The sequence below is a fragment of the Idiotropiscis lumnitzeri genome, chromosome 6, assembly GCF_059441095.1.
Source record: "Idiotropiscis lumnitzeri isolate Australia: NSW breed Sydney's pygmy pipehorse chromosome 6, RoL_Ilum_1.0, whole genome shotgun sequence".
NCBI classification, from domain to species: Eukaryota; Metazoa; Chordata; class Actinopteri; order Syngnathiformes; family Syngnathidae; genus Idiotropiscis; species Idiotropiscis lumnitzeri.
This window is the reverse complement of record NC_142396.1, coordinates 3,999,677-4,022,658: the sequence shown is the minus strand read 5'-3', so window position 1 is coordinate 4,022,658 and position 22,982 is coordinate 3,999,677. Positions and strand designations below refer to the sequence as shown.

At 42.6% G+C, this 22,982-nt stretch overlaps 1 protein-coding gene and 1 long non-coding RNA gene across 4 annotated transcripts; one reads left to right on the top strand and one right to left on the bottom strand.

Annotated features, from left to right (window-relative positions):
* Positions 1-57: 57 nt before the first annotated feature.
* LOC148334617 (uncharacterized) lies at positions 58-13,669 on the top strand. The gene is made up of 4 exons (XR_015844035.1): positions 58-273; positions 12,165-12,311; positions 13,193-13,452; positions 13,527-13,669. It is a non-coding gene; the product is annotated as an uncharacterized LOC148334617 (long non-coding RNA).
* cep290 (centrosomal protein 290) lies at positions 408-22,934 on the bottom strand. Of its 3 annotated transcripts, XM_088297961.1 has the most exons (52): positions 22,499-22,934; positions 19,411-19,488; positions 19,266-19,323; positions 19,151-19,197; positions 18,490-18,639; positions 18,020-18,073; positions 17,840-17,860; positions 16,627-16,773; positions 16,377-16,559; positions 16,221-16,310; positions 15,664-15,786; positions 15,460-15,583; positions 14,600-14,763; positions 14,342-14,504; positions 14,069-14,169; positions 13,938-14,004; positions 13,544-13,632; positions 13,386-13,461; positions 13,202-13,308; positions 12,943-13,080; positions 12,177-12,320; positions 11,979-12,094; positions 11,782-11,884; positions 11,314-11,544; positions 10,561-10,734; positions 10,135-10,437; positions 9,565-9,716; positions 9,361-9,472; positions 8,599-9,054; positions 8,274-8,438; positions 8,099-8,203; positions 7,791-7,925; positions 7,462-7,716; positions 7,292-7,399; positions 6,940-7,139; positions 6,528-6,741; positions 6,323-6,460; positions 6,041-6,253; positions 5,853-5,966; positions 5,628-5,770; positions 5,353-5,508; positions 4,492-4,606; positions 3,745-4,353; positions 3,434-3,562; positions 3,257-3,340; positions 3,020-3,178; positions 2,830-2,949; positions 2,468-2,637; positions 2,243-2,384; positions 1,971-2,032; positions 1,636-1,721; positions 408-1,517 (listed from the first exon to the last, which is right to left on the bottom strand). In XM_088297961.1, the coding sequence occupies exons 1-52, from the start codon at positions 22,610-22,612 to the stop codon at positions 1,291-1,293; spliced, it is 7,734 nt and encodes a 2,577-aa protein (XP_088154087.1). In that variant the 5' UTR covers positions 22,613-22,934; the 3' UTR covers positions 408-1,290. The 3 variants fall into 3 exon arrangements, with proteins under 3 accessions (XP_088154087.1, XP_088154088.1, XP_088154089.1); XM_088297962.1 differs by lacking the exon at positions 17,840-17,860; XM_088297963.1 differs by lacking the exon at positions 3,745-4,353 and having other exon boundaries at positions 410-1,517; positions 22,499-22,933.
* Positions 22,935-22,982: the final 48 nt, after the last annotated feature.

Genomic DNA, 22,982 nt, shown 5'->3' with positions numbered 1-22,982 from the left:
ATCAGAATGAAAATAAAATGTCTCAAGCGTAGGTATTTGTTTTTATGACGTTTGTATGGTATATTCTTTTTCAAAGTGCAACGTTGATGTTTTTTTCCCCCTTCCAAGTCGCTAGCCGAGTTAGCATAGCAATCGCTAATGACGTCAGCAACGAACTGGAAACGACGACGTATGCCGTACTTGTGGGACGACAGTTGGACTTCTTCTACCCACCGCGTTTGGTCGGTGTTATTGCTCGTTTTCTCCCGGGGGAAATGAGAAGAACTATGCCCGGTAAGCGTCTTTTTATTCTTTACAATTCATTAATTTCTTAGTACATCGCGAATGTCGTCTAATGAAGAGCGGCTGAACATTGTTGCTCGCACGTCAAGCTAACGACACGCTACATGCATTTTATCATGTCTATTTATTTAGCAAACTTGAACATACATTAGGGTTATTTATAACACACCGTGTTATCCCTTAATGAAGAAATTTGCGCCTTTCAATAGTTTGAGGTCTTGCATTACCACCCGATCTGCTTTCGAAAGCCGATCTGCCGTTAAACACATTGCGCATGCGTACATCAGGCCGTCATTTTTGGAAAAGGACAAGTCACGACACATACTCATCTTTTAATGCATACATTTCAAAGTTTATAAAAAAATAATTACACCACTTTTTAATGAAGGATATACAACCTGGGAACATATGGAAAGCTGTTTGAGCATTAATTTGATATACTTAAGGCCACATGTTGTCCTCACCAGTAAGACAAGTGCACTAGTAGGGTAATGAATAAGTGCTCAAACTGATTTGTAGCCAGCTATCCTAAATGTGTGCTAAATTATAAACACAAGGCAAAAAAATGGATAAAATTACAAATATGCTGTTGTCAACTAATACATGGTTTTGCCTAGTAACGTGTATTTGTTCTACGAGCGCATGTAAGTGTCTTACTGGTGAAGCGAGAGTACTAGGACGTGGATGGATGGCTGGCTGGCTGGATATCAAGAATATTATATTGATTAAATGCGCCCCAACAGCTTGCCGTACTCACCATTGCCATGTTTTATTAGTAAATACAAGCACTACTGTACTACATGACAATTGTACAGATCTAAAACATAAGAAAATGCAGTATTCTACACTTGAAGCTGCCAATATGCAAGTAACTTGTTAAGACTTCCAAGTTACTGCATTGTTAAAAATACCACTGTTCTATCGACAATAAATAGCTCAAATGTCACAAATAATTACCCCTATCAAGGCACTGAACTGTTTATTAAAAGCTGGATGGCCAATTTGATCTCAACTGAGGGTGGCACTTGAGGTGCTGTCACACATTTTCCTCAGCTGCGCCTCCAGCACAACGTTCTTCTTCACCTCCACATTGTAGTTGTACTTCAAGTCCTCAATCTCATCAAAGAAAGCGGCGTCCAACTTGCCCAATTCGTCCTTCAGCTGTTGGACATGGGCTTCCAGTTTGCTTTTCTCCACCTCCGCCGACTTAAGGAGTCCTTTCAGCGCCCTGTTATCTTCCGAAGGACGAAAAGAGAAAATTTAGTTTGTAGTGGTAAACTGTGTAATATAGCGTGTGTGGGGGTGTGTGTGTGTGTGGGGGGGGGGGGGGTGCGTGTGTGTGTGAAAAGTCACCTGTCTCTTGTTTGGATGTCGCACAGTGTTGCTTGCTGTCCTCGTCCAGTCTTTTCTTTAACTCTGTGTTCTCTTTACGCATTACACTGTGTGTGGGAGTGGGGGTTGGGGGGAGTATTGATTAAAACAATAGTCCTAAAATGTATTTATAGCCTCCTACTACTAATTATTACCCTAATGCATTTTTAAAACAATAGTAAAAGTGGAATTCAAATCAAAACAAAAATACTCAAAAACCCAAGACTTGCAGCAACTTAATGTAACTAGCATAGCTCACTGGAACAGAAACAAGGACACACAACACATTGTGGAGTGACCACACATTATCGCCATACCTCATTTTCTTGGAGACATCTGCTTCTGTGCACGGACCACTGGTAACGTTCAATTTGTCAACCTGTAGAAATGACAAAAGAAAAAGAGAGGATACATCCAAAGTTAGTGGACTCTGTGTTTATTTCTTTCACTGTCTCTCCAGTTTGGTTGCTCAATCACCAAAATGCAGACCATTTAATTCATTGTAGCACTTTGTAGCCCACCAAAATCTCACGCCCAGGACGTGCTAACCAAACTGCACGAAGCAATAAGCAAAAACTGAAGACTTTACCTGATCTTCGAGTCGCTTGATGCAGATCTGCGCTTTCTCCTCACGAAGGTTCGCTTCCTTCAACTTCCGTTTGAGTTCTACCAGACTGGAGGTTTTTGTCGAGAGTTCCTTCTCCAGCTCCTTCATCTTGTTCTCAAACATTCTATGGAAACGGGGGAGATCCATTCAAAGAAAGAAAAAACAAAACAGATGGCAACATATTCCAATGGTGAAAGCCAGCCTTACCGAGTCACCACCGACGTCTTGGCGGACTTGCCATCAGTAACTTCCATGGCGGGTTTGGACAGGGCGTCGTAAAGTCTTTGCTTTGTTTCCTCCAGCTCAACCTCAAGCTTCTCACAACCCAATTCCACTCTGGTTTTGGACACGCGTAGCTTGTCTGCGGCCTCCGCTTCCTGATGACCCACGTTTGAGAACATGTCATCTTAAAAATGGTGTTCTGCTGAGTTCATGGTTAATTAAAATGGGAACTCAGAGTCATACAGTTAACCATATTAGCTTAAATACTCGAGAAATTGATGAGGAAATGAGATTTGGTAAAGTTGCAAATAGTGAACCGTCTATCTCATACTGGTCTTCCTTTTTACCCTTTTGACTTGCTTTCGCAGACGTTCATTCTCCATCACTATCTTCTCCAGTCCTCTGCATTTCGATTCCAATTTGCGAATCTCTGCTTCATGTTGACTCTTCACTTTGTCATATTCTTCCTAGAAGGTAAAAAGACGATTGGTTGAGCTTACTCTGGTGAAAACGTGGATGTTATGTGTGGCCAACAACCTGTAGCTTTTTGTGTTCTTGTTCCAAAGCCTTGTCCTGACTTTGACTTGCAGAGGTTTTTTTAAGTGCCTCATTCTCCTTTTGTAATCTCTCCACCACCTTCTTCATCAAGTGGATGGTTTTCTCCAATTCAGGCACAGATTTCCCGCTGTTGCCAACCTGTCAAGGATCCCATTACAATGATTATCAGGTTTTATAAAAACAAGACAAGTCTGTTTAATTTCTGCGGAATAATACTTTGGAATTGGCCAGCTTCTTTTGCAAATCGGCACGTTCCTTTTTCAAGAGACTGAACATCTCCTCCTGGTCTGCAACTTTACTCTAGAAAAACAAAGCAATAAACCACTAATCAATAATCTATATACAATTTTGACATGGTACTTCTGACCAACCATGTAGAAAAGTGGAGTGTACCTTCAGCCTTGGCAGGTCAATGTGGGCCTGTGCCAGTTGGAGACGGAGCTCCAGATTCTCTGAAGCCAGTTTGAGGTTTTCCTTCTGGAGATCCATGTCTCTTGGCGTCTCCACATCTTTATCCGACGTCTAGCGTAAGGCAAAGATAAGCATTATTTTAAAGACTAAAATCTAGAAAGCTGCGTTCGGTTTTGCCGACACACCACTATGGAAAAGTAAAGGGCAAAGGGGATCAACTTTGAAGTCTCGGGCTCTGCAAGGAATGCTACACAACTAGCACGGCGCTGGATGACTACGGACGTCTGAAGTACCTTTGGATACATTTGCGACCTGTTTTCTGGGTTCTGCACACCATCATACATTTGTTTCCTGATAGCACTGTCGAGGTTTTGGCTTGTTTTCTTGTATTTGCTCACATCTGGAATACATGACGTTGCTTCCCTTGTAGACACTTCATCTTGTTCTGTCCCCTCGGGCTTTTCTGCACCTGATCCTCCCTCGTCCTTATCATCTTCTCGACTAGCCAATTCATCATCTTTGTTTACGTTACCTTTGGTTTCACCTTCTTCTGCAGGGAAAGACAATGATTCACATCCTTCGGATCCTGGCTGTGCAATTTCGGAACCATCTGGTGTATCGGCAGATTTCCCTTTACTTCCCTTTGCTTCAATCTCATCTGCACCTTCTATGTGGTTGTTTTGCGCTGTCTCGTTTTTGGACGCCTCAAAGTTCAAGGTACTATTTTCTTCAGCATCAGTCTCGGACTTTTCAGGGGTGTTCGTGTTGACTTCAGGTCCTGTAGAGCAGCACCGTGGTTCATCCGGATTGTGCGCTGCAATTGCTTCAGATGACTTATCAACATCAAAAGTCATCCCTTTGAAAGCCTGCAAGTTTTTCCCCTTTGCATGCGCCGAATCCAACTGACACCAGTCAAGAAAGAAAATAAATGAAGACAGAGAAAGACAGCAGGGCTATATCATAAAAAGAAGAGGACGTGTGTGAAGAAGTCCCATGTAAGAATTTACAAATATGGGATTTGTTTCAACAGAAACACTCACCGGCGGTCTTGAGGGAGATGCGTGGTTCTCCATGGCTCGCAGTCTTTCCTCCAGGTGGTGGTTTCTCTGAGTCAGATCTTCCACAACGGCATCACGACTTAGAGCCTGCTGCTGCCTAGAAGGTTCCCCGAAATACAAATGCCGCAAGTCAGTACAGTGGTAGTGGCTTTGTGTTGGGATCCAAAATTGGCGTGATTTGAATTGGAGTTGATTTGTGTTCATGACCCCTTGAAGGCACACAGCCAACACAACTGTTAATACAGTGAATACAAAAAGTTATAAAATTTGTTTTGTTATATTGTGTTTTTATAATTGCTGTCATGCGTTACCTCAAATTCCTTTCAACGCCACTAATTCTAACACTTGATTAATGCACAACCCATAATTGGACTTGTACTGCACATGTTCTGTGTTCCAGGTAACATTATGATGTGGGATTGTAAGAATAGTTAGTGTGCTGTCAGAGATAACACCACACTCTTAACCCGAGTTGTCAATGGCGAGGGAAAAGCTGTTTTTTTTTTTGATAGAGTGGACTTGGTGCCAGTGACGAGAACCTCAGATTTGTTAGCGTTTACTTTGAGGAAGATTTGGGTCAACAGGGTTTTTATTTTGGCGGTCGAGGAGGAGATGAGGTAGAGCTGGGTGTTGTCATCAGCACAGCTGTTGGAATGAATGTTAAATCCATGGAAAATATTGCCGTGGGGGAGCGGTCGAAGACGAAGATAAGATGCCCCAGAATCGATCCCAGGGGCACACTTGAGGGGCTGGATTTGAAAGACTTGATATGGATAAACGGAGTGCAGCCAGAGAGGTGTGAATCAGTTCAACGGTGTGTACTCAAAAAGACAGGATACGTACTTTATGACGATCAGCTGAGTCTCCAGCTCTGCATTTTTTTTCGTCAGTTCCTCGAGATCCTTATCCAGCTCATCTCGTCTCGCTCCCACCACCTGATCTGCCGTCACTCCACGAGCCTTTGTTTTCCTTTGCAGCGCGTTCCTCTCTCGCTCTAGTCTGTCAGAACCATAAGAAAAAAAGACAATAAATGATTATCAAAACTTCCTAAAAAAACGATAACTTGTTCAGCCCTAACATCACGTGATACATAAGATTATTTGGTTGTCGACACTGACCTGCCGTAGAGATCTTTTATAGTGCTGAGCTGTTTAAGCAGCGAGTCATTTTCTTGTTCCTTGTCCTTCAGCGCGTTCTTCATCTTCTCAAGCTTGGACTGCCACTTCTTACCCTCCTCCCACAGCAGTATTTCCTCGTTGCTCTGTTGAATACGCATGTAGCGTTTAGCTCGGAGCAAATGAAACATTACACTTGTACATATAATGGTCGGAGGTTTTACAAACCTTTCCCTGATTGGCTCTTTTGATTTCAGCACTCTTCAAGTCTGACTCTAACGTCCTGATCTTCTTCTGCAAATTCTCAACAGTTGGCCCCTTCCCTTGGATCATGGGTTGAGCCTAAATCATCAAGTATTTCTTAATGGAGCAACACTGCAAAGGTGTTTCTATCCTAGAAGTTTTTCCCGCCCAACCTGAATGCAGCTGCTGAGCCTCTTGACTTGATTCTGGAGCTCCTGAATTTCCTGTTCTCCTTCCTCCTTCTTGGCTTGGAGGCTCTTATGCTGCTTCTGACTCTTCTGGAGCTCTTGGTTCAGATCATCCATTTCCTTTCTGAGGGTGTTCTCGTTTCTCTTGGCTGATGCCTTCGCCACTTGTAACTCATTGTTGAGCTCTTGCACCTGAGTCTTTGCGGAGAGAGTATAAATTGATTTCATCAACCAACCAAGATCAGTCATTTGAGATGTGGAGCCTACCTTCAGATCTTTGGTGTGCTTGTCAACTAACTTCTGTACATTAAGCCTCTCCTCAGTCTGCGCGGCGTTGGCCAAGACTTGTTGTTCAGCAGCAGACGCCATCTGGCTCCGCAGCTCTAAGAGAACTTTGCTGAGAGCCTGAGGAAACAAATCATCATGAGAGGAAGCTTCTGATCCAATTAAATAAAAAAACACTCTTGACAACCTTGATCTGTTTCTCTTTGTGGACCAGCTGCTGTCTCAGGCGCTCCACTAAGTTCTTCATGGTGTTGCTTGGGGACAGAACGTTGGCCTCCTTTTGGCTCTCCAGCTCATTCTGAAGGGAGTCATTCTCCTTCTTCAGCTCTGCTATTTCTCTCCTCTGGTCTTTGGTCTCCATGGCCAGATCTTCCACCTCTATGACATGAGACTCCTTCAGCCTATACAAAATACCCAATGTTAGCATAGTTTTGCTTTTTCTTCTGTCACCATGAGTGCGACTTTTACTTTTCACTGTTTTTGAATTATAAAGACGGAGCAACAAAAAGCCAACTTGTGTGTGACCCGAAACAAAAATGGCTTAGTGTCATTTAAAAAAAAAAAATAGACCCCTCCGATTTCATGAAACCCCTCATAACCTGGACATCTCGTCGGCGTGTTTCTTAGCTTGCGTATCTATGGCCATCTTCACTTGCTCCAATTCCACAGCGGCCATCTTCAGTTTATTGGTGGCGGATATGAGCGACGCGTCCTGTTCAACCACAGTCTGCTCCAACTCTGCCATGCGGTCCAAATGTTTGGATGTAGACACGACAATGCTGGGCTTTTTCATCATTTCCTGGGAGGTAGGACGGACATAAGGAACATTTGAGAACCATTAAAGGTCTGACCTATTTTAGTGTATCTAGACTAATTCAGATTTTTGGATACTAATTCGGATATTTGGCAGAATAAAATATCTATCTATCTAAATAACCTATCTATTAGTACCGCTGCCTGCTGTTTGAGACGGTCCAGGGCGGTGTCATTGTTGGAATCCAGCTTCTGATAAAGTGTTCTCATCTCCTCGTCATGCCTCTTGATCAGCTCCTCTTGATCCTGAGATTAGTCGCAAGGGTTAGTTTCAAGAACTGAACTCCAACTATTTGGTATCACGCTACCTTAACAGCTTGCGTCAGCTGGTTCTGGTACTTTTTGAGCACACTATCTTTCTTGTCCAGTCGCCCTTGGAGGTCTTTAACGGTCTTGTGCACCAGCTTGAGTGCTTCTCCATCTCGCTCGCAAGTGTCCGCCAGTAGACGCCCGCCACTGGCGACGACAGATGGGAGGCGCAGACGCAGCTCGTTGATGACTTTGTCCCGGGATGCCACGTTCTTTTCAGAATTTCTCAAAGCTACTTCTTTCTCCTTTAGTTTCTACGTTTGAGCGAAAGGATGTCGGTCATCTGTTGCGTGATTGAAAAGTCACACAAAATGAAAGAAAATGATACCTCCTCCAAACGTTTTCCAGCGGCCTGCGTGCTCGAGATGGCATCAACTTGCTCGTTGATTTTTCTCAAGGCTAACTCAAGTTGTTGAGTGAGAGGTAGATTTGTGTCTGGAAGATAGCTGGGGGTTTCGATTGCCTGAAATCAAAATCTTAGCTCATTATAAAATGATCTTAAAATAAAAATTACGATTTTTTTTTTTTTAAAACAAAAATTCAATTTCCCATTTCTGAATCCATTAAATCTTTTGATTTATCATCTCCAGCTAATTGCAGAATTAAAAAGCAATCGGAGATGGCTTTAAAATGAACCTTTTGAGTGCCTCCCTGAACCTCGTGGTGGTTCTCGTGCTGATCCAGCTGACGCTCCAACTCCAATTCTCGCTGGTCCCACGCAAGTTGCCGCTCTTCTTGAATCTTAAACCAAAGAAAATTAGGAACAAATAACTAAAACACACCCGCTTTTTACTTTCTCTCTCACGCTCACCATATTTTGTTGCACAATCTCCTCGCCGAGTGAGTGGATGTTTCTTTCCTGCTCCTCCAGCAGGTTCTTCAGGTACCGAATCTCCTCTTTCTGCATTGTCGCCTCCCTGCTTTTCCTCAGTTTCTGCAGATGGGCTTCTTCCATCTTTTTGTGCCACTCACGTACCTGTTTCGGGAATGTTATCTGATCAGCAGAATGCAAACAACAAACTGACGTTTGACTCGCTGTCGAAACACTTCAGCAAGTTTTGTCTGGGTGCTACGATTTCCAAAAACATGCTTGTTTGGTTAATTGAAGACTAAACTGTCCTCAAATTGTCTCTAACCTTCTGCGCCCCTTTGGCATCCTTCAATGTGGTACAAAGTTCTTCCAGGCCTCGGAGCCTCAACTCCAGCTCCTCCGCACGACCCTCCGCCCTCCTGCGCGCCTCCTCAGCCTCCCTCCGCTCCTGGTACGCCTTTGCTCTCTCTTCCTGGAGGCCCACCAGGGTGAACGAAAACTTCTCCTGCTGCTGCAGCGGCAGCGCGCCAGCAAACTGGCGGCGCAGCGACTGCACCGTCTGCCGCAGGCGCCGGCACCGGCTGCCGGCCTCCTGCCGGGCCAGGAACAGCACCCGCTCACTGGCGTCCAGCCGCTGTTCGGCGCGCTGTAAGAGTGCTTCCAAATGGCGGACATGGGCTGCGGAAGCAGCCAGCTTAGTCAGGGCGTCTGACTCGCTGAGTTGCAGAGCCACGATGTGCTGATGGAGCTTGGCTACTAGGGCCTTCTCATCTGATTGAGACTGAGGACAAGAAATGAAAGATTGGCCAAGATATTTTTTGGACCTAATTTTAGCCAGCATCAAAAAGATTAACAAGGTTCTATTCAGATTTTTCTACTGTTGTTGGGAATTATTTGTAATGTAAACTGATCAAATGCTAACATGCGCGTAGTTTGTGTGCTAACATACCAAGATGGCGACCTGATTCCAAGCGCAATTAAGCCGATTTGATAAGGATTTGACATATTGCCCTATATTCAGGTACTATTTCTCATGAGAATGTATTACATGCTAAAATGTTTGTAGTTGGTGAGCTATCACACATACCAGGTAGTCTAAGATTTGTCTCCTCAAAGATTCCACCTCGTTGTCTTTCGAATGTTGTCTGGCCTGGAAAGCTGATGCCTGTTTAATTGCAATGTCGGAAACCTCCCGAAGCCTATCAATCAAACACACGATTTAAAGGTTGTTATGATAATAATACTAATTAAAAAAAAAAAAAAAAAAAAACCCTGTTTTTGTACACAGTACTTTGAAAGCTCAGAGCGCATTTGTGCCTCAATGGTCTCTAGCTGTCCAATCTTCGCCCGGTCGGCATCGCTAGCCCCTTTGGTGACGCAGTCAGCCAGCTCATCCCTCAGCTCTCGCTCGATGTGTTGTGCCTCGACGTTCATTTTGGTCAGCTGAGGAGGAAGACAAAAAAACACCTGAGCCCAGGGCCTATGATCCTCATACAGATGGCTGGCAAGTGGTCTGTCTACATTGCTACTCAGTGCTCTGTATCGCAGTATTAATGTTTGTGTATAATGAATAGCTACGGTTTCCTACTTTTTTATTTCATTACCGTACATTCTATTCTTTTATAAAGCTTCATGAAATTTTAATTCATTTTAACAGAGAAAATTGATTAGCAATTCCAAGTAAGTGTCACAAATGACTATTTAATTTGTTAACTTAAATAAATACAAAATTTTTATATTAAAATGTACAAATGACAATTTATTACTTAAATTCAAATGTTGCATATTTAAATGACTTAAATATTGCATAAACTAAGCTTTCCCGTAAGCTAAATATCTGCTTCACGACTCCGCAGCCTACCTCCGCAAACTTGGCCTCCAGCTCACTGTTGCGCTCCTCCACTTTGCTGAGTGAGCTCCTCAGCCGTTCATACATGGCGGTAGCGTGCTCCGCCCTTTGTCGCTCGTTCAGCTCCTTCATCTCCAGCATAGCCATGCGTCGAGCGGCCGATGCCCCCTCACCGGGTTCCTTCTCCGCGTCACCCTCGCCCATTTCCAACCTGGCGTTCTCCCAGGCGTGCTCCAGCGTATGCAGCTTTTCCTTCGTGATCTCCAGCTCCTTGTTAATGGTGGCCAAGTGTCCTTTTAGAGAGAAATTCTCGCTCTGTAGGGACAATAAGAATATTTGAAGCAATCTTGTGTTGCACTAATGGTGCCTCACTTTGAGAAAGGCTGTCTTAAGGGAACAAATTGAACCTTTGAGGTTCACCGTGGTGTGTTTGCGCACCTCCAGATCTTCCAAGTTTGTAGTTCTCTTGATGAGCTGTCCGTCTCTCTGAAGCACGTCTCTGTATTTGACAGTGAGCTGCGTGTACTGCCTGTTGGCCTTCTCCAGCTCCGACGCCGGCACGCTGTCGTCCAAGGCCTTCTGCAGCGCCGCCATCCTGTACACTGCAGTTTCCTTTTTCACGCAAAACAATAATAGGGACAATAGTTTGGGCCACCTCCGGTTGAAAAAAAATCATTGTGAAAACTTATCTGCTGCACTGTCATTTTTAGCTGAAATTGTAGCATTACTGCCAACAAAGGCGGTGGATTCGAAACATTTGGAAGTTGCTCCTAAAACTGCCCAACTTCTAACAAATTTTCTTTTGTGGCTTTTCAATTATAAAATAAGCAAATTTCATTCCAAACAGTCTGAAATTTTGAATGCATCTTTCTGACACGTTTGTGCTCATCTGCTGGATTTCAATGAAGTAAAATGGAATGAAGGCAGGACAGGACACGAGGGGATTCAGTTGAAACGGAGAATCTTTATAATAAAACACAGTCAACGTTAGTCCCGATTTTCCACGGCGCCAGCGAGTTTGATTTGCAGTGGCTGGACAAATTCACCTGGCTCAGACACAAGCCTAGAAAAGAAAGCGTGAAATTTAATATGATGGCCAAAAATTCTTTCCATTTGCTTGCCAGGCACCAACTGAGACCGAAAAAAAAACCTGCGTTGCGATAATATTCTCCGAATGAGATGACTGCTTACCTTGTATCTTAGCAGGTGGCCAATCCTCTGCGTGACGGCAGTCTGCATTTGAACATCGGCGTCCCTCAGCCGGCCATTTTCTTTGCGCAGGTGCTGCTCCTGCTCCATCAGGGTGGTGCAGCGTCTAGTCAGCTTCTTCTCGTTCACTTTGGACACGGTCAACTTGCGCAGAGATTCACTCAGATGTCGTCTGACTTCCTCTGGGTTCTTGTCAAGGGCTTCCAGCAGGTCCTGGTAGTCGGATTGATAGGAAGCGTTAATGGATTTTTAACATCAACAAAAAAATGTGTGGGGACAAGGTCGACTAATTTTCAAGCGCAAGAGAAGTGAGACGCCCTTTTATATAAGGGAAATGCCGCACTGTGAGTTGTCTTGCAAGCCATAGTCGCTGTCTGACAACAATTTTATGTCAAACCCGATGCTGCCACTACGTCACAGTCTCCCGGCAGGAAAGTTGATCTTGCTTACACTGAACTGCTGGAGTTGAACAGCATCCATCTGCTGTTTCTCCTCAAATTTGATTCTGGTGCTGGTGAAAGTTTCTTTCTCCTTCTCCCATTGTGACTTCTCACTGCACAAAAATTGGATGCAAATTTCCATGAAATGTCAGCAGTCAGCCACCTAAAAACCTTCATGTCCGCACGAATCCATTGAGGTCTCCAAACCTGAGGTATTCCTCATACAGAAGCGCTTGCTGGTGGCTAATAATGGCGAATTTCTCTTTGTATTCCTCCAGTGTTACCATCAGCTTGTCCCGTGTGGTCTCCTGGTTCTGGACTTCCTAGTTAACACCAATAACAAAAAACAAAAACATGAGCTAATGCTTTATATTCATCGAGTAACGCATGCAGGATACCGCAGACCTGAAGCAGCCGAACAGCGTACTCGTTCATGGAGTTGATGACCTCCATGCTGCTGGCTTCCAAACCCTCAGGGAGGCTCACTGGTCGGAAGAGGCCGCCGCCCGACTTCCTCAGGTGCTCCAGCTTGCCCTCCAGGTGACTCATCTGACACCACACAAATTTAACCAAAAGTTGACCAGTTTGTTTTGAAACAGCCACTTCTGGTGAATTTATGGACTTGTATATTGACTCTTAATAGGACAGTGATTCGGAAACTCTTGTATGAGATTCCCCTAGTGGTACGTGAAAGAATCACAGAATTAAATGATCGAGCTCTGCATAATGTTACAGTGACCTAAACATTTTCTTATAATGCAGCACAGTAAACTTGTTAAGTACAGTTCGATACATTTGCATGTAATCTTTCAGAGTTCTTTCTTCTCAAACATTTATTTAGGTACAATTTTTAAATCTATGCCCCAATCCAACACAGATATCTTAGACTGATACAGAGCACGGAATATCAAAAAGGAAACTATCAAAAAACACTAGTCTCACTGACCAATACAAAATGTTTTGGACAAGATGCATGAAATCAAAACTGAACAAAACCTCAAACAAAACTGGGGAAATTGTAGTGTTCGTACTTTGACAAAACTCTTGACAAATTAACTGGCGCAAAGGAGCCCCAATCAGGCGTGGAGTGAACAATAAGATTCTGTGACCAGATTTTATAGCCTACAAGACCATAGTTGGGACAGGTTCCCAGATTCCGTCCTGGACGTACCTTCTCTTTGGCAGCAGCGAGTTGGGCAACGCTGCCAGTTGCTTCCTCCCGGGTGGACTTCAGTTCGCGCCGAAGCTCCTCGTTTCTGCCCACTAGTTCGTGGATTTGTGACTTGAGATCTGACGTCAGGTGCTGGCCCTGTGAGCCGACACAAATAGACACAGGAAAATGAAAAGCCTGTTGAACAAACTGTAAATTTGAGGTGTAGGTCTATTTGATGGACTCTGAAATTTGTTTGATGGCCATGGAGATTACGCACATCCACTGGACCGGCGTCAGACGGGCTTGTCTCCTTGGCCTTCAAGGCCTGGAGGACGTTCTTGAGTGCAGCCTCCACATCTCCTTTCTCTTTGGAGAGCTGTTCAACTTGGAAAAGACACACAAAATAGTCCAATGCAAGACCAAACGGAGGATGCGAAAAGAAATGGAGTGATTCTGCTTACACTGGAGGTGAAACTGAGTCTTGTGGAGCTCCATCTGTCTCTTCTGCATTTTCACTTCTTCTTCAAGGTGCTCATTCTGCATACACAATGTTTATAAATGAATCAGAACAAGAACTGGATTTCAATTTTGTGTCGCAACAGGTCCCTCGGGAGCTGACCTTGGCTCGGAGCTCTTCATCTGTGTGAGTTGTCGGCCTTCCTGTGCTGTGTGAGACATCTTCCTCCACCAAGCTAGACGGTGGCAGTCCTAAAGACACAAATTTATGTCGCAACCGAATGCAAAATTACACAAAGCACAAAAATTTTGGTATTAATCAGATCTCTGGCAATGAACCCACAATGGTTGCATTGGAACAAAATGACCGCGCAAGGGACCGATTTATTTGAGGGGAGTAATACTCTTCGACTGCTGTTTTGGTTAGCAACTGAGTTCAAATGAGCTCAACAGTTAATGTTTGTGTGTGAACAAAGCTTTCCACAAGTTTCTTTTTTTTCTGATATGTCTTAAGTAGATGCATCACGTGTCCAAGGAGTGAATCCCGATTAAAGCACCTCTCTGTTTGGCCAGGAGTCTGACTTGTTTCTTCATCTCCAGCCGTTCCTCTTCAAGACGTTCAATCTGAACAAAGTGAGTCATAGAATATTTTCCCAAATTGTTCTGCCCTACTTTGGATTGTGTTTACCTCTTTAGTGAGTATTTGATTTTCAGCTTTATATTGCCGTTGTTTAAGGTCTCTGGCTCGTCTGAACTCGCCGAGGTACACTTCTTGTTTGGGTTCATAGCCTTTGGAATGACACAAGAGTCAGATGATTTTTTTTTTTGTCTTATGAACAGCTGCAGTTGTTGTTGAAGTGCTCTCGAAAGAAAGGTGAATGGCGTTGAGGTGAGATGAAAGTCGTTATTGTTGTCATAATGCGATGCATAATGCCCAAAAAAAATAATAAATAAACCAAACCAAGTCTTTCCCGGAAGTCCTCATTTTCCTCTGAGAGCTGGTTAATCGTCATGTACGCTTGGTTGATCTCTTTGGTCACGGACTTTAACTCCAAATCCCTCTTTTGGATTTGACTTTTACACTCCCTGATCTCACCGATGGCTTGTTCGAGGCCGTAGGTGCCCTGAAATTCGGAAAAAGAGCCTTTGTTATGAGACATCACCACGATCTTGTGGAAGTGATTGGACACACAATGACCGTGTGTTGTCATCCACATACACGTTCATATTCTCTCATGCGCTTAGAGGCCTCGATGAGCTCTTGGTCTTTTTCTTCGGCGTGAATTTCAGCCCGTTTCAAAGCCTCCTCTGCCTCTGCTGCTCTCATCTCGGCAGCGTCCAGCTTGGATGTGAGCTCCTCCATCTTTCTCTGCTGGACCAGTGCTTAAACCAGACACACACACACACAAATGTTTTATTCAACAAAACATTCACAAAAATCAAATAATGGATGGATTAAAAGTGATCATTTTCAATGGTCAGGTTAGCTACTTGTTTTTAGTTTTACTATTGCAACTGTTGCTTGTATTTGTTTTTGCATTTCCAATGGGTTTTTTTTTTGCTGTCAAGTGCTGCAAATTTTTTTGAGCCCCTAAGCAGCACATTTAGGATGCATTTAGCTCCACAGCAACACTATTCCAATGCTTGTTGCTATCCGGTGACATAATTCAGATCTGTTATTTTTTTTTTCCCAGTTTCAATGTTTTCGTTTTCTCAAAATTCCAAATGACATATCTCCAGTGTGTTGTTTGTGCCTAATCAGTACAAGAACAATGTTGTTCTCGGTGGAGAGGGTAGGAACACATTGGAATTATTCTGATGAGGAAACCCAAATTATTGGAAGTGGTTTACTTGGAACACAAAAACAATTCTTAGATCTGTGTCACTTGGGAAAACATTGGACCTGTGCCAACAAATATCTGGGAGCAAATGACGTAACAGTTATGCCACTACAAATTTTCTGTGCACAAAATGTGGTACAGCTCACTCTTAGCACACTGAGGCCTTTCATAGAGAACAAAATCCACTTTTAGGATGACTTTTTAACCTCTGCTATGTTATGAACCTGGAGTTACGTACCTCCACTTTCCTTTCTGGGCACCTTCAGACCCTCCATGAGCAGTGTCTGCTTCACCATTTCACCCGTGAACTGCTCCACTTGCTCTTTCAGAGTCTTAATCTGATCATCTCGCTCCTCCACGGCCTGCGGAGGAGTCATTGGTCAACAATTATCTTCGTCAATATCAGCGACATGTTCAGTAAAGTGAAGCAGGTGGCGCAGACCTGCTGCAAGGCTAGAACGTTGCTTCTGTCCAAGTCCAACTGGGCCACGCGCAACTTGTGCTGAAGGTCACGGATCATCTGCTGGTACACTGAAATCTCCTCGTCCTTTTCAGAGAGTACTTTCTGTGAATGAACGTCAAGTCATGAACACAACGTCACTGTAGGCAAAGATATCAGCCTACCGGCGAGGACAAAAAACAAACAAACAGTCGAGCCATTAAACAAGGACAAGTTCACATTTTGGAAATTCTCCAAATGACTTGAGAGCTTCAAACCAAAGTGGCAGTATTTCTGTGAGTATTCTGACTTCGGCTTGGTTTCTTGAAATTTGTTTTTGGGTCAACGCGTGAAAAACATGATGCCAGATAAAAAATAATTTGAACTTTTCTGCTGTGCTCAGCCCAACCCGCAATGACAAAAACTCAAGACATCTGACTCAAACATGGCTCCAAATCAAGATGGTTTGACTTCCCTTTCGTGAGTGTGAAAAGACGATGCACTAAATTCTTCCCAACTTTCCTGTTTCTGGGTGAAACTAACTTGAGGTGCTGACCAACCTTCCATTGGTCCACTTGAGCATCCACTGCTGCAATAATGGGATCGTCCTCTTCGGTCATGTAGTTAATCTTCTGCGTCAGCTCTCGGACCTGCACAAGAAGCACATGTCAGCAACATGAAAAGCCAAAAAAAGTGTTTTATTGGCGGTTGTTTACCTGCAGCTCAGCACGATCCCGGTCTTTCCGAAGCTGGTCTGTCAAGGAGTCGCACTGATGGACGGCCATCTTGATCTGGTTGTACTCGTCGCTCATCTTTTCCATCTCCTTGGCCGACTCCATCATACATTTTTGCATGTGGAGGTTGTCCGCCTTCAGCTGTGAGATCTCATCCTCTGCTTGCTAAATTCAAGTCAACTGTGTCAACATAGATGTGAAGATGGTCATATGGGGTAGATAAGTGCGGTACCTGCAAGTCATCCAGGCACTGGGAAAGCTGGCGGTTGGCTGAGCTCAGCTTCCTCTGAGTTTCTGCATTCTCCTCTTTGGACGCAGCCGACTCTTTACGTTCCAACTCTCCTTGGTAAAAGTCCACATCCCGTTGGAGTTGCGTGTTCTGACCCAGGACACATTTACTTTTAGATACCTTTACGTACAATAGACGTCAAATTCATAAATCCAAATTTAAGACTTTTGTCTCACACATAATAGTGATTTTGTTTTGTTTATTTAGCAACGTCCGACTGTCTTGTATATACAATTTTAGGTGTCACACTGGAAATGACCCAAATTATCATAGAATTATTATTATTATTATTATTATTTTTTTTTTTTTTGCTGAAACGTTCTTGCGTGTAAAGTTAATCTATTCACTTGAGAGTTCCTGGAATGTTTCAAAATATCTCTTTCTCATACAAATACCAAACTAAATGAACATTTTTAACATCACTACTAATCATAATCATCTACCAAATTTACGCTACACCAAGAAAGAGTTCTACATCAACTACGACAACTACTATACAGTTATCCAGCAGGTGTTAAATTCCGGACCAATCTCCAATAAGTGAAATCCACGATATAAATTCTTTTGTGTTTTGTAGACTTCCTGTGACTTTCAGCTATGGCTTCTTTAGAATTTGTTGCGTCTACTCATGATAGACATGCTCGCCAAATTTCATAATGCTGAGTAAAAATGCTTTCGGGAGCATCATTTACTCAACATTCCAGGCTCCACAATTTTCTCCTCGACTGATCCCTGGGAATGACCCGTCAAATGACAGCTTCGAATGAAAATGTCAGGATTCCTGTGTCCCCCGCAGGCATGGCTTTTTGGGTGTCTGTGATAAACATGCCTATAAATGTTCTAGTTTCTCTGTGAAACTTCCCTCAGGGGCTCAAATTTCAAAACATTCTAAGCGATGTTACCAGGTCAACAAGTCGGTCTTTGAAAAAGATCCCTGAAAATGACTCAGAAAATGGCTTCTTTGAACCCAAAGCATTTTCAGGCATGGCTTCTTCAGACTTGTGTGTATGTGAGAAAGGATCCTGGGATCCAAAAATGGCGTACACACATGAGAGTCAATGCTTCGTCATGTTTGCGACCAGTTGTGACTTTTTGTTTATGCCAATGGAGTTCGAGGCTGTCGATCTAATTTTACAGTACAATCTATGAGCCTTACCTTCCTTTTGAGCTTTTTTATCTTTGGCAAAGAAGATCAGAGACAACAGTGGAAAAGATGTGAGGGGGGAAAAAAAAAACGTGGATGACAAATGCAAGGCAGTTGAGTAAGGCTATATTTGAACAGAGTAGATGAAGGAGAAGAGGGGGAAGTATTGGCATTCGCGTGGCGGCTACGTACTTCTCTTTTCAAAGTCTTCGCCTCGTCCTCGGCCGCTTCTGCTCGCACGACCAACTACAAGAGGAAATAGCAACCACTCACAACAAACATCTATTGGAGCACGACTGCTTATTGTCTTTTATACAAGTGCTTGCCTTCTTTAAAAAAAACAAACAAGAGTTCAGCTTTGTTTCAGACATTTAGACACTTTAGAACTCTTTATATTTTGAAGAAAAATGCATACTAAATCTACATTCTTTACGAGTGTTTATCCGTGAATATTACTGTTATGAGATTTTCCTTTGTGCAAGTCTCTTTTACGTAAGTAGTAGTTGCTGTTATGCCATAGTAACCGGACACCTAATTATCTTAATGTGTGAAGTCATAACGGCTGTTAGTGGGGTTCAGGTTAGCGCAATATCCCAGAAATGAATCCGGTTCCGGCTAGTCTGCAAAGAACAAAAATAGTGATTCTGATGTGATGGTCCCACCTCATCAATGGTTTTCTTGCTTCCTCCCATCTCCCTCTTCAAGTGTGTCGCCTCCTTTTCCTTTTGTTCCAGTTGCGTCTCCAGCTGACGGATTTCATTCCTCAGGAAGCGATTGTCCGTCCCGCTACCACCATCTCCGCTCTTGGCGTACTGAGACCAGACACACACACACAAAAAAAAAGGATCTATAATTGCGCTAACAATACGAGCGATTAATAACTTAGGTGGACATATGTTGTAGACAAAGATTAAACTGAGATTACCTTCTGCTTTGCAGTGCAAACAAGTTCTCTAGTTGGATTGTGTACCAAAATGAACAAAACAAAGTCGTAATTCAAACGAGCAGAATTAGCTGTAATCCTCTTAAGGTGCTCGGCCAATCACAACGCACCAACTTTGCATCTATTAGTACCCAAGGAGTAGCTTTGTTTCAAGAGCACTGTCAAGTACCTCGCTCCGATTGTTATTTGGTTTTGTTTAAACGCTAAACAACAATAGTCGGTCAATAAACTAATGGGAAAAAGTATTTTTGCAATATATTTTAAATGCAAAATATCAGATGAATGAAATGGAATAATGGAGAGCATAATCAACTGTAAAAATATTTGATAGTGATAGGTGTGATAAAGGGACATCATCGAGGCCTTTTAATATGACTTACCTTGAGGTCCTCCTCCAGTCTCAACATCTTGGCTTGGAGTTTATTTTCTACACGGCAGACATCGTTATCAAAAATCAATATATGCAGTGTCTTCTATACAAATATCTGTACCGACCATTTTTCTCTAGTTCTTCTATTAACTGCCCAGCGAGAGACGCTTCCTGATGTTTCATCTGAAGGAAGGAGGAGGACATGATCTCATTTGAATGGAGGCAAAATGAGAAAATAGTTGATGGTACAGAATGAAAGTGGAAAAAGACCTTGAGCAGGGCCTGAAACACTCGCAATGTGTGGACTACATCTTCCTGAGCTTGACGCTCCACCCGCCACTCTTCCGTCTGTAACACAAAACATATGCACTTCATAAGAACGACACAGTAAGGAAGAAGAATTGCCACTTTCACATACACAACAAAAAAACAAATAGAGGAAGTTCAATTTATTCCAATTTTAGTTGGGATTTTTTTCCCATTGACAGCAGTTAACCTTACCTTCACATCAACTAATTTAAAAATATTTTCCCCTTATGACCCTAAACGTGACTAAACAGTAAACAACAAAATGTTTTGATTGACATATTTTCAGACTTCCATCAGCTAGTTTTGTTGTCATGTCTCACAGCGGGGGGAATAGCTCATAAATAGCGTGAGAGAAAATGAGAATGAATATTCAGATGGCAATAAAGAAAAGCTTCAAGGGCCCTTGCAAGGATTTTGGCCACACCATTCGCTCAATGAGAAATTGCTTGAATATTGACATTTCCCAAAAGCGCTTGTCGAAGAGTATTTACGACTTGTACCACACTATATTGTCTCGTCATTAATTATTGTTTTTTCAGTGTGTTTGATGCTGTGTGGTATCGCTGCATGCGTGAATAAACAAGCGCCAAGCTTGGATAATAAAAGTTTCCGCTTCATGTCCATCATTTTCATCTTCATTGCTGTGGCGAGTTTCAGTGAAATATTTATGCTCGCTTGCTGGAATTATTATAAATTCCCCGAAGGAAAAAAAAACATGCAGACGTCTGTGGAACAGAAACCGCTCTTGCGCGCGCTCACACGCACGCACAAACAACTCTCATGCTTTGCAGGCGTTCACATCACAGTTCTCAAGAGCTTATACTGCTCATCCAGGCATCATTCAGAGTTGTGGAACTACCGAGGTCAAACACAGGAGTTTATTGGATTGAAAGGAAATCTAAAAAAAAACCCACACTTAATTTCCATCCCTATATTCAAAGACAGGGTATTAATTCTAATTGACAGTGCAGAAAATTCACAAACATTCAAGATAAAATTCCTGGTTTGTTCCAGAAAATGTCAGGAAATAGAAAAAAAAATGTTGACCATTGTTTTCCAATGTAAAAGCAGGTATTTTGTAAATGTTTTTATTTTGATTCAAATGATTTGCGTAATTAGATTGAAAAAGATTGAAAAATAATTAATTACATTTGGTCATCTATTTGTTTTTGATCAATCTTTTCTGGAGCGCTAATGGAAACAGAAATGATCTGTTGCAGGGTCACACCGGACCATCGTAAAACTGAAAATTCAACCTCTTAATGGTTAAAACCGTTTCCCACGGCAAATAATCAAGACTAAAATAGTCGTTGAATTTCTGGCAAATTCTCATCTTGTGAGGTCTTGCAATAAAAAAAAAACTGACAAAAAAAAAAAAAATCACCATAGGCGGTGTCGAATTTTTTTTTTCTGAATTTGCAGTAAATTCTCGACTTGTATTGTCCCCCAATACAAGTTTTAGTAATCTATAGCAGTTAACCCTTCGATGCTCGCCGGACAGAGCGTTCACACTGAATTCTTGTGTGACGTTGGAATTTCTCCCGACTTTTTTCAAACACATGATCAACCTGTGAGGTCTTGCTGCTGTATGGAAAAAGATGTTGAAAAGGAAAAAGACAAAAAAAAAAAGCTAATCAGAATTCTTTGATGATTATGAAGAAGCGTTTGAACAGCATCAATCCTTTGATGCGCACTGCTCTTGTTTTATGCGCCTTCAAAGACACATTTAGCATTTTCAGTGTGGGAAAATGGACTCCTCGCGTCATGTCCATGTGATTTAAAGGTGCACGAGACATTCTGTGAGCGTGGCTGGTCGTCATGTGAAATAACAGATAGCCACGGAGGAATAACGTCAAGAGCAGGTGTTTCAGTGAGCGATAGCTATATTTTTTACGCTGAACTGCATTTATGGTGGGGCAAAAGTCATTGCACACTTTTTAAATGACCTATGCTGAATAATGGCGGACAATTTACATACAAGAACCACACAAAATCAAAAAAGTTATTCCAAGAAAAGGAGTGAAGGATGCAAAATAAAAAGTGGGTCTTGAGGAATTAAAGAAGGCAGAAAATCAGTTGAGGCGAAGAAAGGAAGACTGTAAGAATCAACAACCTATATAAATATTAGGGCTGTGACGATACACTTTTGTCACTAGCCGATACGGCTCCCGATACTGGGTGGTGATCCGATACATATTGTGATTAATTATTATAAAATTTCAACCTAAAAGTATGTCTTAAAAAAAACAGGTTTTAACTTAAATGTCATTTGACAAGTGCATAAATCGTTCCAGTAACTGATCCTGGTGCACACAGAGAAACTCCAATCGCAGGGCTCAACATGGTATCGAAAGTATTGATATTGCTTCCACATATCGATACTTGGTATCGGCGCAAAAAGTAGCACCACACATTGCAAAGTGTTATTTTTCCAAGCCCTAATAAATACTGATACTTTACCGTGACCGTGACATTGGTAAAACACAGTTTGAAAACCTCCATACATCCTTTTGCCGATCCGCTTCTCCTAGCGAGGGTCACCCTGGACTTGTTGCAAGCCAATTGCAGCACACACAAAAACAACCATAAGCACTCATACTTCACACCTAGGAACAATTTAGAGTGACCAATCAAACAACCATGCATGTTTTGGGAATGTGGGAGGAAAGCAGAGTACCCGGAGAAAACCCACGAAGGCATGGTGCACAGAAATGGCACAGGAAATGCCCAGAAAAAAAACAGGTCTAAGTGAAAGGAAAGCATCAAGAGTTCCGAAAGAAAGTGGCAGAATAGGAACAAATGATGGAAGTCAGAAAAGTCCTTTTTGTAAAAGAATGGATGGCTGTAGATGTTGTGGACGGAAGAAAGATGCCGGATGGTAAAGAGGTGTAGGCAGGAAAGTAATGCATGAATTAAATCTCTCTGTGCGAAGCACGAAAGTGAGGACGGAAAAGATGCCACGGAGGGGAAAAAAACTGATTGTGAGCTAATGAACTTGAAAAATAGTGGATATACCCATTTGTGGCCCACTTTCGTGTTGGATAGTTACCGAGGTGAGCCGCGTTACAAGATCGTCCAATTCATCTCTGTCACATTCGTGGAGGTTCTGCGGCTCGATCCTCCTCATCTCTGCCCACTCGAGAGCAACAGTCATCCCGGCCATAGCGACGCCACACACAGCTGATGACCGTCAGCAAGCACACAAAATACTTATCACTTAAAAATGCGACATTATGAAAAAATGTTGACTAGGATTCCTAAAAATATATTCAAGTGCATTTCAGCAAAAACTGTTTATTTTTCGCAATTTGGCAAATTAATTCTCCATAATGGTCACCCGTCCGTCGCGAATGACATCCTTTCTGACTCCGTCGGTGTGTACAAAGTATCAGTATACCCGTCAGTGTTTAAAAAGAATTAAAAAAAAAAAAAAAAGTCATACATAACGCGATAGCATTTTATTTACGTTGGTTGAATTTCTTCTTCGGTGCTTATTATTCTGATGCATCACGCCACCTATCGCTTCGGAGTGT

Coding starts and splice junctions, on each gene's coding strand:
- cep290 (XM_088297961.1), bottom strand. CDS start 22,612: ATGGCCGGGATGACTGTTGCTCTCGAGTGGGCAGAGATGAGGAGGATC. Junction 14,764..15,459: donor GCCCAGAAAGGAAAGTGGAG/GTACGTAACTCC, acceptor GTCTGGTTTAAG/CACTGGTCCAGCAGAGAAAG. Junction 2,950..3,019: donor AAGAACACAAAAAGCTACAG/GTTGTTGGCCAC, acceptor TTTACCTTCTAG/GAAGAATATGACAAAGTGAA.